The following is a 19,345-nucleotide window of genomic DNA, read 5'->3' on the forward strand; positions in this document are numbered from 1 at the left end:
AGTCAGATGCGTTTCTCGTCGGTGTTCGGAGCTCCGACTCCAAAGTAGGTGCATCTGGTCGAGCTGGTCCAAAGTAGTTCATTCAATCAATCACAGCCTTAGAGACGACGATGCCGGTAATGCCGAAGATGACGACGACGAAGTCGGTGCTGGAAAACAACGGGGAAGAAGGCCAACGGAGGGATTAGTGCAGGGAAGAAGGTTCAGATCGGACTCGGAGCTTTTGTAATTAAGATCCTCGTCGTCGTCGTCGACGACGTCCTTGCATAGAGAGAGAGAGAGAGATGGATCCTCATCGTCAGCGTCGGCGTTGGGGTCCTCCTCCTTGCAGAGAGAGAGAGATGGATCCTCGGGTCGTCGTCAACGTCCTTGCAGAGAAAGAGATCGGTGATGAGAGAGAAAGTGAGAGAGAGGGTCGTCGACGTCTTCCTTGCAGAGAGAGAGAGAGATCGGTCGTCAACGACGTCCTTGCAGAGAGAGAGAGAGAGTCGACATTGTCCTTGCAGAGAGAGATCGATGATGAGAGAGAGTCGGCGAGAGAGATAAGAGTGGCAACCTGTGATTTTTAATTTTTTGGAGCCCAAAATCATCATTTAGCTTTCAAGTGGGGTTAGTGCGAACAAAATTTTGTTGGTGGTGTCAGTGGACTAATTTTAGTCTATTTTGGTGCTATGGGTCAAGGACCCTAAAATTAAATCCTCATAAGAACAGTACAACTTTATTTGCATAAGTAATGCCGTCGACATCACATTTCTTTCAATCAGTGGAAAAGAAGTAAAATGTGACAAGCTTCTTTCAGATATAACTTTAGTACTTTACAATTGAATGACTCCTGACCATAAGTAAATTTCCATTCTATACTTGGCCAAGATGGAATTTCACTGTGAGAATTGGTAAAAAGCAAATGCCTACTAAGGTTTTACAGGTCAAACATATTACAAGTATTAGTCATATACTTCCACGGGCTCAACCTAGTCCTCGAATATCTGATGTTGTTCAATTTCTGTAACATGTTCAGATAGGAAACTTACGCTGTGCTGCCTTGTCTCATTCTTGCTTTTACACCGTCGCAACTGTTCCCTAAGGCTATGGACAATCTCATTGAGTCTCTTAATGTTCTTTTCTTGCAATAATATGATCTAAAACAAGAAACATGAAATTTCAGGCACCGAAGAAAGTCATAAAAGAACTACTGATATATGTAATGTCAATTCACTGAAAAGATGAATGAACTCTAAGCGATGGTATAGGATTAATAATTCCAGATACACCAAGAAAACATTTCTCTCATCTAGCCTGCATTATCATTCTATCCACAACAAAGTACATTGGTCTGACTAATATCAATTCCAGCCATTAGATGCAAGTCAGGCTAATCCAACATAACATTAGTCATAAGACTCATGAGCAATCTCTAAAATCAGATCTATTAATATACTTACATGCATAAATTCCAAGCAGTTTCACTATAATAAAAGAAAATAGAAAAGAAAAGAGATAACCCTGACCATTTGGGTTTTGAAATATTTACGTGGAAGCAATTGTTTTGAGGACACCAATACCTTTACTGGCCAAAAGAAAATGAGTTTAACCTAACTTCCTCTTCTCTTGTTCTACTTCTCTTGTTTTGAGGTGGACACAAGCTTCTATATTTATCTCCCTCCATTCTTTCCCTTCTCAGTAGGCTGCTTTTGTTCTAAATTAGAAGGGACTTTAGCCTTCCAAATCACAAAATAGGGTTGTAGGTCAACTTCATTGAGTAGGATTTACAAGAAAATTCGCATGAAGCTTCCAACAACCACCTTCTCATATGTCCTCGAGCTGAGAAATAAGCACAAAAGCTCCCTAACATCCTAGCAATAGTAAAGTTATTAAACAAGGATAAGAATGGAAAAAGGTTGTATCCCAACCCATCTCTCTTCCCAAAACCTTACCCTTTCACCAATTTCCACTAGAAAATGGCAACAAACAGAAAACGAACTACTTCATGGGGAGAGAGCTGTCCAGGGGCTTCGGCTTGAACCCTGGATCACAATATTGGAATCCAGCCATTAGCACGTAGCACATATTTACTTCTGACTGCGTACCACCACAGGGACTCTCCTTCTTCCTCACATCTCCATAACCACTTCCGAAGAAGAGCCGCATTCCTCTTCACCATTTTCCCACCCCCAAACCCCTTTCTCCTTTATTTGAGGAAACCACCTCCCAATTGATTAAGTGATCCCTTCTTCCTTCCTCAGCCTATTCCTCATCCCCAAACCCCCTCTCTTCTTCCTTTTTAAGAAACCACCTCCCAAATGATTACTTCTTCCTTTCTCCACCCCTTACCACCAAAAAAAAAAATGTTGTTCATTAATCTATCAAACATATTAGCCACCTCGCTTGAGACTAAAGTTAATAGATGCAAACTACTAAGTAAGAACAGATTGGACTGAAGTTACAAAAGAGCTTTTTTAGACCCTCTAACCATCTTCCCTGTTTTCCACCTCTGGATCCCAAGAGCGCCTCCCAAAGGCAGCCCCAATTTCTTGATAGGCCAATTTTCCACACCATCCCAAAATCTATGTTAGCAATCACTTTCACCTCTTGCAGAGTAACGAACAATTTTCTCTATTAATTTTATTCCCACAGAAGACACACAAAGACTCACCATTAGTAAATCACACAAATTCTGATAAACCCAGAAAGAAAAGAAGTTTGCATCATTGGCAAACTGTAGATAAGAAATCTCCACTCCTTCCCTTCCTACTTTCAGTGCTTCTATCAGTTGCATGTCCCATGCTCTTTTAACCAATCCACTCAAACCAACAACCACCAAAATATATAAGAAAAGTCAAAGCAAATACATGTCCAACATTTGAATCCCTTTGCAACCACTCAGAGTCATGCTAACAATACTGGCAAGTATTCCCGTAAGACTCCACTGGTCTCAAAGGTGATTCTGGCTTGTTTGAAAATTAATGCAGAGAATGGAAGTTGTCCACGCTGATAGCAAGAATTAGATCTCCCATATAGTAAAGAAGAATACAAAGTGGTTTTCTTCTTCTTCTAAGGAAAATCATGTAGTTTTGGTTTCAAGTAATATGCACGAGCTCTAGCACCTAGATTTATCAAAAAAAAAAAAAAAACGCAACTCATCGTAAACAACGAGAAAGAAAGACTTTGCACGATAAACATTAACATTTCTAAACCAAAACTTATCTAGAAGGGTTATTATCATGAGTGAGGTCTAAACTTTCTTGAAATGGACAAAATAGTACCCAGACTTTCAAAGTGATCAATTAGGTACCTGAACTTACAAAAACGCTTCACTTAGGTACTTCCGTCAAATCTTCATCCACTCTCCGTTAAAATTGAGGGCAAAACAGACAGTCCACATACTTTTGTTTTTCTTTTTATTTAAAATCCTTCAAGCAAAGGAAAAAGAGCATGGAGGAGAGACCGATAGAGAGCTCTCAATAAAAGGTATAGGGTATAGGATGGAAAGTTAACAGAAGTACCTAAATGACGTGTTTTTGTAAGTTCAGGTACCATTTTGATTCTTTTGAAAGTTTGGGTACCATCTTATCCGGTTCAAGAAAGTTTAGACCCGCCCATGATAAAAACCCAAATATTAATGCGAAAAATACAGTAAAAAAGAATATTTATTACCTTCTCTTTTACAGCTTCTTCCCTCTTTGAGCTCTGACTTGGCTTTTGGGAAATACTTGGAGTTGCATCAAGGTCAGGGACAAGTTGTTGCTTCCACTCAAACTGGGAAGTGATTATGAGAACAACAAGCAGAAAAACAAGCAACACTGGTCTTGACATCATTCACAGTTACAAAACCTGACAAGCATCAAATATCAGACTTGGAATTCACTATATCCCTCCCTTCTAACAAAAATTTAAAGTCGAAGCATAAGTTACATTCTATACTCCACTAGATATGTTGTTCTGGTTTCTTTTCCAAGATTAAATGCAGAAATCAAACTCAAATTGCATTTGTCTTCTTTATTTCATTTCGTTCTTTTTATGTACGGCCATTGCAATGTGTTTTATCCTTCTGAACAAGAGAGATATTGGAAGACCCAAAAATCTTCCAATATAGAAAGCATTAGAACCCCGCCGAGTAGGGACTACCTGGTTGTTGAATCTCCTGCAAGTTAGTACAAGATCACCTATGACTGAAGAATCTACGAGTAACTGCAGAGGTATCGATAGCAATAACTGTTTTTGAAGTTTAACAGTCAACATAAAGAAGAGTTTTAAGGAAAGTTTTTCTAGTGAACTTCCTTTTGATAGAATTCCTAGCTTCACTGCTAGAGAGCCTTTTTGTGTTTGGTGGAATTTTCTGCTATCAGTCTACACTTCCAAGTTAACGCGAAGTCAAGAACATTTTCTGTGTTGTAAATTTTAAGAAAAAGATTAAAGGACTGAAAATTTTCCACACAGGCTCCATACTCTTTTAAAAACTGAAATTTTGTGGAAAACAAACGGCTTTTATTGAAAGGGCGAAAAAAGGAAAATATAACAAGGTGGAGAAGGAGTCGACAGAAGAAGGAGCTATTGAAGACCGTTAGAGAAACAGACAAATAACTCACTCGGCTGATTTTGGAAGGCAGGTTACTCGTGCTGATTTAAAGACAAGACTCTTCTGATTTAATGCTAATGATTTGAAACATGTAATTACCCGGACTCCACTTCTATCATCCTTAACTTCCTTTTCTTATGGTTTGGATGGTAATAACTAATAAACCTTCAGTTAGCAACCTTCCTAGATGCAGAGCTGTAACTGGACGGTCTCCTCCTCCCACCAATTAATCTTAATGTTGAGGGCCTAACAAACTTTGAATGGGCATATTGAAGCTGGTGGAGTTATATTCCGGACAGTAGTGGTAAATGGATGGTCGACTTTTCTCCTGGTCTTGGAGTTGGTGAAGTTGTGCAGACCAGGATAGAAACTGGGACCTCCTGCCGAACCCGACAATGTTTAGGAGGGGCACAAAACCATAGGAAATAGCTAAGTAGGTAGGTTGAGGATGTTTGAAACCCAGACCACATGGGAGCAAAACCATAGTGAGAAGGATTGGGATTGCCAAGGTTTACTGAGAAGGATTTGATTTGGCTCACTAATACCAAAGAAAAAGAGATTAAAAGTCTAAAGCAGCCGCCAATTATGATCCGATTTTCACAGCAGCCACAAAACCAGTGTCCAGTCTTAAGTAAATCAAACAACAAGAGAAGATAATCAAATTGCACCTTGGGATTATGAATGAAACAGGATATTCAATAAGACTATGAGGCTTGTTCTTTAGGTCCAGGTCAATTGAATCAGGCTTAGCTATGAGCTCTGCATTTGATTTACACAGAATCCAATTGAATCAGTATGCAACTACATATGGAAATGAAAGGTACGACTTACTTACAGAGATTGGCGTCGGCAACAAAACCCCGATATCATGATCGGCCCCAAGACTCCATCATTACTGTGAATTGGGTACGACAAGAATATTTCTTTTGCAAGTTTTGAATTGGCTTGGAGAAAGGCGACCTTCCTATTTGAAGTCATGCTGTAGGCCAAGTCTTACATATGAGAAAATCCTTGTGACTTTACCTAGTTCCTACCTTACAAAATTTTACTTTACTTACAGTTTTACACCCGTTGAGTAAATAATATCTTTTACATTCCACCTTCATTTTGAAATGTTCTAATTTTAATAATCTTGTAAATTGTGACACGAATTGTCAGTGAGCTATAATAACCTGTTGTTGATAACTCTATAAACCAAGACCGTGGCCAAAGACATGAGTTCGAATATCACTAGTATATTTCCGACTCATTTTAATGTTCTAGTGAGACGCATGAGAATGCATCTTCTTTCCATGGCATAAGACGTTCAGAATATTGAACGAAATTACACTAATCAAGTGAAAGCCAAGTTCCATCAAATGGTCTCATTCTATTGCGCAATTCTGCATCTAGTTTTTGACTTTTGTCAATACTCAGCAACACAGGTTACATAAATAGGATCTCAGGCTCTGGCCAACAGACTCTGAGTTTGCTTTTACAATATGTTTGCATCACATTTAACAATGTATGTTGATGTAACCATGCCGGTTAGTACTACTCCACCAGACTTCTCTCCTAAAGTTAACATCAAAAACGCATTATCTTCCTCATATAAATGTGGAATCTCCCATAGTTGTGTTTTGGCTAAGGGACAGTATGGATGCAGCACACTTGGGAACATGGAACTAACAAGATTTGCTTCTTACTACTGCAGCAGACAATCCATAGTCACACTTTCCCTGGGTCTGAAGAAGCTGTATCAAATTTCAAGAGAACTCATCTTTTTCTTGTCTTGACAAACTGGGCTCTTGAAGCCTTCTTCTCCATCTTTTCCCTCTTCTTTCGTGTCTTTTCATCCTCCAAGCCTCCCTAATTACAAATTTGCTTTACCGAATCATACAGAATATAGCAAATATATAAACTTTACCGTCATCCAAATACTAAAAGAGGTTACCTCTGAACTTTGGGACATAAATCCTCTAAAGAAACCAAATGATTTGTATGCTCCAAAACCTGGTATCTGGAAACCATAAGCAGAGTGTATCCAAAGACGTCATTGCCAAAATCTCTGATCAACATATATGAAAAAACTAAGAAATTAAAATTAAAAACAAAAAACTCCTCCCATAGGCATATGCAACCTTCTCCAATCCTTAAACTGTCCATATATTCTTCAGTGCATATTTCATCAACCTATCCTTCCTAACTGTGAGAATGTTCTAGGGACACCTTCTAAAGCCATCAGACGAAGGTCCTAGAACAACAAAGTTGCTAAGGACGAACATCAGTGCACTTACTCATCCATCAACTGTTTTGTTGGGCAAATTTAACCCCACAAAAGCCCAAGAGACTGTGCAACATGGGATACATGACCAACTAAACCAAGTAATTTTCTATTAAGTTGAAGCAAGTATAGCATACTGTCTATCCTCCACGTCTTTGACAAACATACAAGCACAAATCTATTAAAAGCATGTGAGTGCAGGATTACAAGAAAATTGGTTAATCAGATCTTACCAGCAGATACGTATACCAAAATTTTCCAGAGATTATGGACATGACTTGCACGAAGCTTGTAATGTAGATTACGTCATGTAAATAGCTGAAAAGTATGACAAACCCAAAAGTCAAGATTTTACAATAAACGCATAAGCGGATAAGCCTGCGTGTGCACTTTTATTTGTGTGTGTGTGTGTGTGTGTGTGTGTTGACTACATAACCCAATAAGCATGGTATTATAAACACACAATACATATTTCATTTCTACAGCTTGTAAAGTGCCTAGATTGTTAATTATTACACGTCAGTGGTGTTGCATAAGAAAACAATGAATTATAAGGTCTACTAATTCATTTGACATCTGTGAGATGAAACACTGTATCCAACTGCCAAACAACAAATATATAAAAATAAAAGCTACCTGCTCCCAGTGCTGAATGTAAATTAACTTTCATTTAAGCACTTATTTATCATACATAATTAAGGACCCCAAGAGAAAAGAGCACAACAGAGTATGCTTATCCAAATCCATGGCCCTATCCTACCTCATGTAGCAGTGTATGAGAATAATAAAGCTCTTGTAAATTATAAGAAATCATTGATTGGAAGGATATACCCACACACTCCACCAGTGGTCATATCAAATCCGCCGTCTAGAAGTTCGCCATCATCAGCATAAGAAGGATTTGCCATTTGGGCAAGTTGTTGATAGGGAATATAATAAATTACAGATGTCAGCAGCAAAGCAACCCAGTTTTTCCAGGTAAAAGTAGAATGGAAGATGAGCATCCTTACTACCACATAAATCACCTACATCAAGTCACCAACCGAGCATCAACATCACTCTGCTTAACATAAAATTTAACATATAACATTAATTTATACTACACTCAACCAAAGCCTACATTGCAGGCCACAATCAGGCGACGTATATTTGCCATGTGCCGAGCATTCTCTTCCTTGCGCTTTTTTGCACCTTGATTTGCCATCTCTCTCTCTATGCCTCTCTATAGGACTTACCCTAGCAGAATCTGAAAAAGTAGCAGGAAGACAATGTCAGATGGACCAGCTTGACCCCTTAAATTTGGGCAGGCCATAAATAACCAGTGAAAAAGGAAATCACTCAGGGTTCAGGCTTAGCCCCACAGCCTAGAATTTATGACAATATTATTTTTCCTTAACAAATAGACCTTAATTTCCTATACCAACCATTTATATATTAAAGCTTATTTAGACTGTTTCTTTCAAAAACAAAAATTATGTCAATAAAGTTTTTGTGAATCCTAGTTCAAAAAAGAAGAGAAACAAGTTTTATAAGTTCAAAACAGGGGCATGAGAAGTTGTACTCTGAGGATAGCTTTAATTAAATGTAACTTCAGTGAACAAGATATGTAAAATATATAACCTGCTAAAACAATATAAGTAAATTTATTCCCATGGAAGTATTATTTTTGATACATCGATCTCCTGAAAGTTGGGATTTATTTTATTTATGATACCAAACAAAATTTTATTGGAAAAAAAATATGTATACCATTACAGAGAAGTGGAAAAGAGATCCACTGAACAGAACAAGGAACCCCAACCAGAGAACAATAAAACAATTAGTTAACTAACTGGAGCAGGCATCTATGTAAATAGCAAAAAATTAACTATTTCTAAAAGCTGAAGCAATTGACGCCCATAGAGAAGCCCAAAAAAAAACTCTGCCCCATAAGATATTAAATTCATCAAAACCGAAAATAAACCAAAGCCTCCAAATCCACCTTTTCTTTCGATGAGACCGGCACAACGTTCACAAGCTTTGAAGTTAAGGACAAAAACTCCAGAACTTGTAGGTCATTCAAACTCCCAAAATCCCAAAAGAGAGAATCACTAGTACTCATCCTAAGTTCCTAACGATGGTATAGTTATCACACAAGATATAGAAGCATATTAAACTTGGAACTCACTATATCCCTCCTTCCTAACAACAATCTTTAGTAAAAGCATAATTTACTTTCATTGCTACATACCATATCCTGTTTTAGTTTCTAATCTTGGAAAAGATGCAGAAATAACTTGAGCTCCATTTGTCTCTACATAAAGTCGAGTTTTAAGGAAACTATTTCTAGTGAACTTCCCTTTGAGAGAATTAACTGCTGATGGTACCTAGACAATGTTATTATGCTTGGTAGAATTAGCTGCAAATATCCAGAAACTTTTCTGAATAGAACTTTCTTTCCAGGACCTTATTTTAACTGAAAGGATTTTATTTTTTCAAAACAAAACTACAATATTAGTGACCTGGGCAATTTTTTCAGAAACTAATTCAGTTCAAACAAATATAGCCTTATTATAGAAATATGAAGCAACTTCGACTCACAAGTATTATTTAAAACGCGAAACTTAACAACTGGAACCTATGAGGTTCTTTAAGTCAAGCCTCTGGCGTAATGCTACATCTCATTCTAGGCCTCACCTAGTAAGATGGGACAGAGTTTGCACCTTTAAATGGCCTAGAAGTTTGCTGTCATGAATAATGCCCTAAATTAAGTTTTGGAGAGACTCAAATTGATTGTGAACCTGTGATCAACTTGATCTCTACTCATTTTGAATATTTGAACTTGGAAGAATGCTTGGCTCCTTATCTGGTGAATAACCATCAATTGTTCCTAAGTTGATGAGCTCACTGGATGATGAGATTGAGTGGAGGATTATTAGTCTTCCTACAGGTTTTGGCAGGGATGAATTTATACTTGTATCCCTCCCGATATGGAAATTTCACTGAAGCCAATGTTTGAAGTATGTAATGAACAGACTACTCTTTGTGTTCTTAGCGGCATTTCATCTGGAATATGAAGATTCCTCCCCAGATTAAAGCATTCATTTGGCTGATGTCTCAAGGAAGGCTATTCACCTACTGATTAAAAGCTAATGATATGAATATGTAATGAACAGAAGAATCCTCTTCTATCATCCTTAATGGTTGGATGCTAAGAGACCTTCTGTTTGCAATTTTCCTAGATCTGAAGTTCTCCTTGGACGGTCTCCTCCTCCCACCAATTTAGCTAAACTGGCTCAAGAAGAAGTTTTGAATCAGCATATTGCAGCTGGTGGAGTTATTTAGGAGAGTAGTGGCAGATGGAGAGGCGGTTTTACTACTAATCTCGGAGTTGGTGAAATTGTAGTCACAGAACTTCAGGGGATCTCTTTGGCTTAAAAGTTATGCAGATATAAAAGTTCAGAAAATATATGTTGAGGTAGACTCTTGCTGTCAAGCTGGTAGGCGGTCATTGGTACGAATCACATTCCCATTATGGTAAATTGGTTTCCATCAGAAAGAAGAAAGTGATTTGATCGGCCTCTTGAGGCTTGCAAATGTGCCTTGTTAGGCTTCTGACTTTGGGAAAGACCCACTAATACCAACAAAACACTCAGAGTCTAAACTACGAGGCAATTGTATACGACTCTTTTCACCTCATACAAATTCTCAGCAAAACAAACCCGGTGTGTAGTAATGCAGGACAGCAAGTGGACATTAAGTGATCAAACATAATCAATTCCTGTTTCCTATAATCAATTGAACAGGTATTTCATAAATTTTCTTCACTCAAGAAAAAAAAAAAAAATTTCCTTTTCAACTATGAGACGTGTTCTTAGAGTTTAAACACACAGAATTTTCCATGTCAAACTAATCAAAATTGTTAAATTAGGAATGGAATCCAAATGCAAAGCAATTGAATCTGGGTAAATTCTTAAACACACAGAAAGAATCCATAAATTAAGAGCAAACAAATAAGAGGAACGTAGCTGCTGATCCGAATTGAAATGAAAGGGAAGACTTACGGATCAGCGTCCGCAACAAAACCCTTAGTTCATGATCGGCTCCATCATCACTTGATCATATTACAGCTACTAGAATTGAGGAAGAAGAAGCTTATCTACTGCCGTGAATTGTATGAGAGCTCAGGAGCTTTGAATTTGCTTGAAGAAATTGCCTACGAGAGGAGGCACATACTAGAATCAGTTTCTTCCTTTCCAACTCAAGATTACCTTGGGGCGTCCGTTTGTCACTGTTTAAGGGAGTGTTTGGTCCGGGCTTCTAAGGTCCCGTTTGGGATTGCTTCGCTTATAAAAAAAATCAGTTTTTGTTCAAAATTCTAGATTTGATTGTGTTTGGTAAATAAATAAAAAACAGCTTTAATTGAAAGTTATAGGTTATTGGCAGCAGATTTTAGAAGCAGCCTAAAGGTTACTTTTAGAAGCTGATGTGGATCAAAACACACTGTGCAGTTGTTTTATGTACTGACAGCACTTTTAAAAATATTATTTACCAAACACAAAACTGTTTTAATTCACAGCTGATTATTCTCATAACACAGCAGCAGCAGTTTTTTCTAAAAGTCAAAGCAATCTCAAACTAGTCCTGAGAAAAGTCGGCTTTTGCTTATTTTTGAAAATAATGGGCTGAAAAGCAAAACAGTTGGGCGTTTGGTAAAACTGAGCTTTTATAAGTGCTGTGAGTGTTAAAAACAGTGGCATAATATTTAGTAAACTTAAAACTAAAAGTGCTGTGAGTTTGTAGAATGACCAATTTAGACATATTACTAAATTACATAAATATGTGTAATATATTTTTTTTTTTGAAGAAAATATGTGTAACATTAATAACTTACAAATCTGTTGCCAATAACCACCAAATGACCATCTACAAGGAAAATGAGCTAAGATCACAGATTACAAACCACAAATAGTGAGAATCACCAAACTGGACAAACCCACAATGTTGTTGCCATTATTTCTTGAAAACGCGAAACCTTGTCACAAACTATCCCACTGTACATACCACCTATATTACATACCGCCAAGCATAATCAACGACCTCATAGGTGGGCCCCGCAGCATGGCTAGCCCCGCCTATGGCATGCATCCGGTAGACCGACACCCGAGCTACGTTGCCATGGTGGAGGTCGGCCGATATCTAGTCAGGAGGCCACCCTCCCATGCTCTCCAAGAGGCTTCAAGAGAAGCAATATATGTATTATTGTCCCACATCGAGGATATGTAAATAGAGTGGGACTTCCCTTAGCTATAAAGGGAAGTCCTCTCCTTCTTAGAGAGGATGGATCCATGATCCCTATACTTGTATCACTACAAAGGTCACTTGACCTCACTCATAGTAGAATCTCTAAGTGGACGTAGCCTTGCCTCAAGAGCAAGGTGAACCACTATACATGCGGTGTTATCTCTCTCTCTCTCCCCATCATGATCCACACATAGTTCCCGTTCCGTATTCTTCAGTAGAAACATTGGCGCTAGAAGAGGGCCCCTAGGAGTTAGGGTACGAGCCTCCGACCTTGAGCAAAGAGTCATGTACGGGTACCACAAGTCATCAGGTACATGGGTACATGCAAGACACCCCACCTCCCTCCCCAAGCCTCCAACGAGCCATCCGGTACTCTAGCCACCCGGTACTATGAGCCATCCGGTACTTGAGTGACCTCATCTTGGTCAACATACCGCCCGGTATCCACTACACATCCCGACAGCTCCCAACATCCTTATATCACGTCAACTTCTCCTCATAGTACCGCCCGGTATCCAACTCATCCCGGCAGTCAACCTAGCAGCTCCTCCCAGCAGCTCCTATCGGTGCCTCATCACAGCAGCGGCTCCTACCTCCTGGTGGCATGACTTTCCTCCCAGCGACAATCCCGGCAGGCTCACTGGTAGCCTCCAGTAGCTTTCGAACAGATATCGCCTCAGACGCAGCTTGCGCTCTCTTCCCCGGGCACCTTCATGCGGATGGAAGTCTCGAAACAGCAAGTCAAACCACTTCCTGAAGATAAGAAACACCTCAGTTGTTTCATATCAACACGACAACACCTATTGCATGCATGCACCCATGCACATTAAAACCAGCAATATAATCCCTGAGCAGCTTCGAACACGACCCCGGTCAAGGAGCCCTCTTTTCGGCACTCCGAGTACTTATACACTTTTCCGGGACCTCTCTGATTTCTTCACCTCCGGGAACATCATCATCTTACCGCAGATAATGGTTAGTCCGGTACTCAGACAATTGCTCTAAGCACCCGAGAAGCTGATTTGGACACCTACCCGGAGAGCATCGGCCACCGTTGATCACCCGAGCAGGTTTTCGACTCGACACGCCAACTCCAATGCAACAACCATCCGGGATCCATGGATTTTACCCAACCCAGAATCTTCTCTGTCCGGGTACTCTGCCTCGTGAGTTGCCGGAACTGTGCATCGCTCCCAGCAGTACACTTCTACGAACAAGCAAAACCAAGCAGCATGGTCCCTATCCATCCGGGAACCACCTATGGCAAATCCCGGTGACCTCCCCAGAAATTCCTTTATCTCGGCGAACCTCACATCTTGCCGACCCCACACTGCAGCACTGCTACCCGGAGAAAGCCTCCGGTACCCTTTGCCAATATCCTATCCAGGCACTCAGAGCTTCGACTCCCGGTATCTAACTGGCATTCTCTAGCTTTCCAAAGGGTAAGCTCGATATTTGGCTCTACGGTCTCACCCATGCCCATGACAGCAACCGGGATTCAAAAAAAAAGAAGAGAGCTAGCGGGCACTTGGAAGGCTGGTACTCAACCTCCCGGCACCACCCACCCCGGCACTCTCATCGGTACCTTCTCTCAATTCGCCGAGATTCACAGGCTCTGAGACTCGAAGCATCACCAGTGAACGAGATCATCATCTGTGCGCAGCACCGCTCGTTTAAAGTACTACCGCTAGCTCGACTCATGCTTGAAGTAGCTTTGGTGGATAGAATCACAGCCGCCGGGAACTATCACATTAGAGACCAAGACGGCACCCAAATCATATCCGGACACCCATGCTTCATCTAAGCAATTAAACCATCTAGCAGCAGTAACTGAGCTTCCGGCACCCGTACCAGCAAGTCAGCAACTTATCATCTTTTGACGACCTCAGTTCCCGTTGATCACCTGGTTCTCTAACAAGGTTCTACGGTACGGCACAGCCCAACCTGCACCTGTCTCTATATGCGAGTTTGGGATCGGATACCTGCACATATCCTTCCGGGACCTCCTTGTCTCCTTCTCCGGGACATCAAAAAAAAAAAAAAAAACCCTCCAAGCTTCCGGCACCAGCAGTTTTGGATTCCAAGTTCACCTGCAAATCTGCTCCAGTAGTTCCCAGCTCTTGCTATCGGTATCCCACCCCTGTAGCTCGTCCCACCCCGGTGCCTCCAAGTTCATCTTCCCGGTGTCGCCTGCATACACACCTTCCGGGTACCGGCCCGGTGTGCTCGTTCTGGCAAAACACTTCTTCAAATGTGTATCTCCCAGCAAGATAAGTATTTCAACTCGTACTACTCGTTCTGGCTATCATAATTGACACACATGCTACCATGCATACTTGTGATGTTTTCCTTTACCAATAATCTGCCATTATACTAAACTGATGCCACGTATCACATAGCATGGGAACACTTGTCTTGGTGCACATGCAATTCCACCATACAAATCTCTGAACATATATATCTATACATACACGTGCCTATGTGATAGAACCCGTTGAATAGCATAATCATGGTGGTGACCAACATGATTTCTGTCCTATGTATTCATTCATGCTTTAAGACAATGGCACTTCGTGCATATATGTTGCACATGTCTATTTAAATTCAATATTCATGTATCACTTGCTAACAAGCACTAAAGCATACCTGCAAATGACATAGCTGCTAAGCCTACTAGTCATATTTTCATTGAATGCATGATCTACTATGCCTTACTTCAATGAAGGTCACATGCTTCTATTTACACAATTGAACTCCTATATGAGCTACTGTCTATCAACAACTTCTAAGGAGTAATATATACAATTATATGTACCTCACGTACACACGGTACACTCACAACTTTTTACTATATCCATTGTTGGATTCACGCCACCGTGCAATTAGACATGTATCTGCTTACTCTTCCATCAAAGAGCGAAAAGGTTTAAATGTGGAGGTAGCCAATCAACTCGGACACACATGCTTTATTTTAATCATCTTAATGCTATACTCTGCCATTTCAGTGATGCATGCAAAAGTCATCCAAAAAGCCAACAAATTATACAAGCATATCATATTTAAACTAGCCAGCTAATCTAAATAGATAAAGTCGCTAATCACTTGTTTATTCTTGAGAAGTCACACTCACTCAACCGGGCACCTCCTTATACGAACAAAGTCAAGCGGACTATTGATCATTATTTGTCGACCACATGGAGCATCATGTTTAGACCACTCCAACATGATTTGGTACTAGGGTCAATCCCAATTTTCAACCTCCCCAATCGGAAAAAGATAAGTTCTCATTTACACTTTTAAATTTGAGCTAATGCAATTATTTACATGCTTCAAATAACGGATTCTATAATCTAAGCATGCCTACGATTTGTGATAGTCTCGATATCATATCTATTACGACTATGTATTAATGTCAAGCTTTAATTTAATTGCAATCCAATTAAATTGCTACATATACACATGTGACACTCACTAAAATAAATGCAACATGCATCTCATAAACCCTCGCCCCGAGCACGGTACCCCCAAGGGGTAAGTCAAGGTCATATCATTACACAAATCCTCTCCAATCGGCGAGGTACCCCAATGGGGTTACAAGGTCAATGCCATCATTCTACCCGGGGCTACGCCACCGGGTACCGGAAGCCAAAGCCACCGGACACCCCAACAAGGTTACGATGCTCAAAGTCATAAATCTACCCGGGGCCACGCCACCGGGTAAAGGAGGCCTACTAGCCCTCATTCAACCCCATTGGGTTAAGGAGGCTCAAACCCTCATCAATCCCACCAGGATCACAGGCTCACTCACCTCATCGGGTACATGAGGCCTCGGGCCTATCTACTCCACTAGGTATACGAGTCAGCCCGACCCTCATCGGGTACCGGAGGCCCAATGCCAGACACCCTCATCGGGTACCGGAGGCCCAAGGCCATAATCCCCTATTGGGTACGAGACACCTAGCTCTCAATTAAATCCTCTACTCGAGCGAGGTATCCCAACGGGATCACTAAAGGGTAGCTCCCTTACAAAAGCCAAGGTCCAGTCCCTTGCATTCAAATCCTTGCCCCGGGCGAGGTACCATCAAGCCCTCATGCTACCCTATCGGGTACGAGAGGCATCAAGCCCTCATGCTACCCTTTCGGGTATCAGAGGCATGAAGCCCTCATGCTACCCCATCGGGTACGAGAGGCATGAAGCCCTCACTCTACCCTTCCGGGTATCAGAGGCATGAAGCCCTCATGCTACCCTATCGGGTACGAGAGGCATCAAGCCCTCATGCTACCCTTCCGGGTATCAGAGGCATGAAGCCCTCATGCTACCCTTCCGGGTATCAGAGGCATGAAGCCCTCATGCTACCCTATCGGGTACTAGAGGCATCAAGCCCTCATGCTACCCCATCGGGTACGAGAGGCATCAAGCCCTCACTCTACCTTTCCGGGTATCAGAGGCATGAAGCCCTCACTCTACCCTATCGGGTACGAGAGGCATCAAGCCCTCAGGCTACCCTATCGGGTACGAGAGGCATCAAGCCCTCATGCTACCCTATCGGGTACGAGAGGCATCAAGCCCTCATGCTACCCTATCGGGTACGAGAGGCATCAAGCCCTCATGCTACCCTTTCGGGTATCAGAGGCATGAAGCCCTCATGCTACCCTATCGGGTACGAGAGGCATCAAGCCCTCATGCTACCCCATCGGGTACGAGAGGCATCAAGCCCTCATGCTACCCTTCCAGGTATCAGAGGCATGAAGCCCTCATGCTACCCTTCCGGGTATCAGAGGCATGAAGCCCTCATGCTACCCTATCGGGTACGAGAGGCATCAAGCCCTCATGCTACCCTATCGGGTACGAGAGGCATCAAGCCCTCATGCTACCCCATCGGGTACGAGAGGCATCAAGCCCTCATGCTACCCTTCCGGGTATCAGAGGCATGAAGCCCTCATGCTACCCTATCGGGTACGAGAGGCATCAAGCCCTCATGCTACCCTATCGGGTACGAGAGGCATGAAGCCCTCATGCTACCCCATCGGGTACGAGAGGCATGAAGCCCTCATGCTACCCTTCCGGGTACGAGAGGCATGAAGCCCTCATGCTACCCTATCGGGTACGAGAGGCATCAAGCCCTCATGCTACCCTTCCGGGTATCAGAGGCATGAAGCCCTCATGCTACCCTATCGGGTACGAGAGGCATCAAGCCCTCATGCTACCCTATCGGGTACTAGAGGCAACAAGTCCTCAGTCTACCCTTCCGGGTATCAGAGGCTCAAGTCCTCACTCTACCCTTCCGGGTATCAGAGGCCCAAGTCCTCACTCTACCCTTCCGGGTATCAGAGGCCCAAGTCCTCAATCTACCCTTCCGGGTATCAGAGGCCCAAGTCCTCACTCTACCCTTCCGGGTATCAGAGGCTCAAGTCCTCAATCTACCCTTCCGGGTATCAGAGACCCAAATCCTCATTCTACCCCATCGGGCACCATAGGCTCAAGCCCGCACCTCCCGAGCATTCTCTATACTTGGGGGACTTATTCATACTACTTGTCACAAGTGGAGGTAGTACCCGACCGGGACTATCATTGAGCTTCACGCTCATACTTTCGTGTTATGGTCTATTAATGGAAATATTGAAATTTTTCACCTATTGTTGATCGCAACAATTAAATTTCTTTTACATCCCATTAATAAGACCATAGAACAAAACTCTCACAACCTATCACCCGCTCAACATGAGCGAGCTCAATTCGTACATTCCTGTTACACATGAGCCAAACAACTGGGTTATGGCTTATACGTTTGGGTTAAGTAAGTTAGAGTTCCTTCCTCTAACCTATACTTGGGGGACTATCATGGTCACGCCATAGTCTCGCTAGTATTGTCAATGGTTACTTCGATACCGGAGCTTCATTCTTAGCCTTACCGGCTTCGTCTACCGTAGCCTAAATCCAAATTCCTGTTTTACTACGTGACTTGGGGGACTCGGCGAGTAACAACACTCCCGGTCCTAACATGTGTTCATCATATGCATACAACGTATACATATCATTATGTACATATCATTGTATTCACCACCTATGCATCATATGCACTTTGTATGATATCACAACCACATACATTTTCGACTTATACCTCGTACGTCAAACATTACATAGTATGTGCATACACACATTGTGTAACATGCATCTCACATAAACATTCATGCACCTCGATGCATTTGACTCAAATGTCACTTAGATTGCCCTAGCGCAATCAATATGCTTTGTGTGCACTCATCTTATTTGCAGGTACTAGCTTGATGAGGGCCCCGGGGCACCAACATACCCGTAGAGTCCCTTCTTACTTACGGAGTTGGGGGACTAGTATGGGTATAGCGTTCAACAAAGGTCATCACTCATACTTGGCGGCATCATATTTAAACTCCCCAACCAAGAAGCGCCTCTTACTCGGGGACTTGGGGGACTTGTACATACCACCTATATTACATACCGCCAAGCATAATCAACGACCTCATAGGTGGGCCCCGTGGCATGGCTAGCCCCGCCTATGGCATGCATCCGGTAGACCGACACCCGAGCTACGTTGCCATGGTGGAGGTCGGCCGATATCTAGTCAGGAGGCCACCCTCCCATGCTCTCCAAGAGGCTTCAAGAGAAGCAATATATGTATTATTGTCCCACATCGAGGATATGTAAATAGAGTGGGACTTCCCTTAGCTATAAAGGGAAGTCCTCCCCTTCTTAGAGAGGATGGATCCATGATCCCTATACTTGTATCACTACAAAGGTCACTTGACCTCACTCATAGTAGAATCTCTAAGTGGACGTAGCCTTGCCTCAAGAGCAAGTTGAACCACTATACATGCGGTGTTATCTCTCTCTCTCCCCATCATGATCCACACATAGTTCCCGTTCCGTATTCTTCAGTAGAAACACCCACTAATACATATGTTGCATATATTGATCCCAGAACAAGTACGCATAATTTTCAGAGCAGCAAGATGCTCAGAAGTCGGGAAGCAATGCCCCATCCATATTTGCAGCCCCATTAAGCATAGTAGCCATGAGAATTTCGTGGCCTTATAAAAAAAATAAAAAACTAGCAGTTAAAACAAGATGCAAAACCAAAGAAAAACAAATTTACTATATACTAAAGCTCCTGCACTATTCATTTTACTGTTCATCTTGAGGTCAGAAATGACGCTTTTGCCGTCTATTTTTTCTCAACTTACGA

The 19,345-nt window shown here is 41.8% G+C and overlaps 2 protein-coding genes across 4 annotated transcripts; both read right to left on the reverse strand.

The window, feature by feature from the left end:
* Positions 1 to 766: 766 nt before the first annotated feature.
* Positions 767 to 5,569, reverse strand: LOC133733606 (uncharacterized). 3 transcript variants are annotated; one of them, XM_062161247.1, is made up of 4 exons: positions 5,412 to 5,536; positions 5,245 to 5,335; positions 3,655 to 3,831; positions 767 to 1,139 (listed from the first exon to the last, which is right to left on the reverse strand). In XM_062161247.1, exons 3-4 carry the CDS (start codon positions 3,814 to 3,816, stop codon positions 972 to 974), a joined length of 330 nt encoding a protein of 109 aa, XP_062017231.1. In that variant the 5' UTR covers positions 3,817 to 3,831; positions 5,245 to 5,335; positions 5,412 to 5,536; the 3' UTR covers positions 767 to 971. The 3 variants fall into 3 exon arrangements, with proteins under 3 accessions (XP_062017231.1, XP_062017229.1, XP_062017230.1); XM_062161245.1 differs by lacking the exon at positions 5,245 to 5,335 and having other exon boundaries at positions 5,412 to 5,569; XM_062161246.1 differs by lacking the exon at positions 5,245 to 5,335 and having other exon boundaries at positions 5,408 to 5,563.
* A 356-nt stretch (positions 5,570 to 5,925) lies between these two features.
* Positions 5,926 to 11,130, reverse strand: LOC133734057 (uncharacterized). The gene is made up of 6 exons (XM_062161714.1): positions 10,883 to 11,130; positions 7,960 to 8,085; positions 7,671 to 7,864; positions 7,073 to 7,157; positions 6,510 to 6,575; positions 5,926 to 6,424 (listed from the first exon to the last, which is right to left on the reverse strand). The coding sequence occupies exons 2-6, from the start codon at positions 8,041 to 8,043 to the stop codon at positions 6,332 to 6,334; spliced, it is 522 nt and encodes a 173-aa protein (XP_062017698.1). The 5' UTR covers positions 8,044 to 8,085; positions 10,883 to 11,130; the 3' UTR covers positions 5,926 to 6,331.
* Positions 11,131 to 19,345: the final 8,215 nt, after the last annotated feature.

This window comes from Rosa rugosa, chromosome 2, assembly GCF_958449725.1.
Source record: "Rosa rugosa chromosome 2, drRosRugo1.1, whole genome shotgun sequence".
In the NCBI taxonomy this organism is placed as follows: domain Eukaryota; kingdom Viridiplantae; phylum Streptophyta; class Magnoliopsida; order Rosales; family Rosaceae; genus Rosa; species Rosa rugosa.

What these genes read in the sequence shown, in the direction of transcription:
- LOC133733606 (XM_062161245.1), bottom strand. Translation starts at nt 3,816, where the DNA reads ATGATGTCAAGACCAGTGTTGCTTGTTTTTCTGCTTGTTGTTCTCATA. An exon ending in AAGAAGCTGTAAAAGAGAAG is followed by an intron (nt 1,140 to 3,654) that starts GTAATAAATATT and finishes TTCTTGTTTTAG; the next exon opens with ATCATATTATTGCAAGAAAA.
- LOC133734057 (XM_062161714.1), bottom strand. Translation starts at nt 8,043, where the DNA reads ATGGCAAATCAAGGTGCAAAAAAGCGCAAGGAAGAGAATGCTCGGCAC. An exon ending in GCCTGATTGTGGCCTGCAAT is followed by an intron (nt 7,865 to 7,959) that starts GTAGGCTTTGGT and finishes GACTTGATGTAG; the next exon opens with GTGATTTATGTGGTAGTAAG. An exon ending in ACCACTGGTGGAGTGTGTGG is followed by an intron (nt 7,158 to 7,670) that starts GTATATCCTTCC and finishes CATACTTTTCAG; the next exon opens with CTATTTACATGACGTAATCT.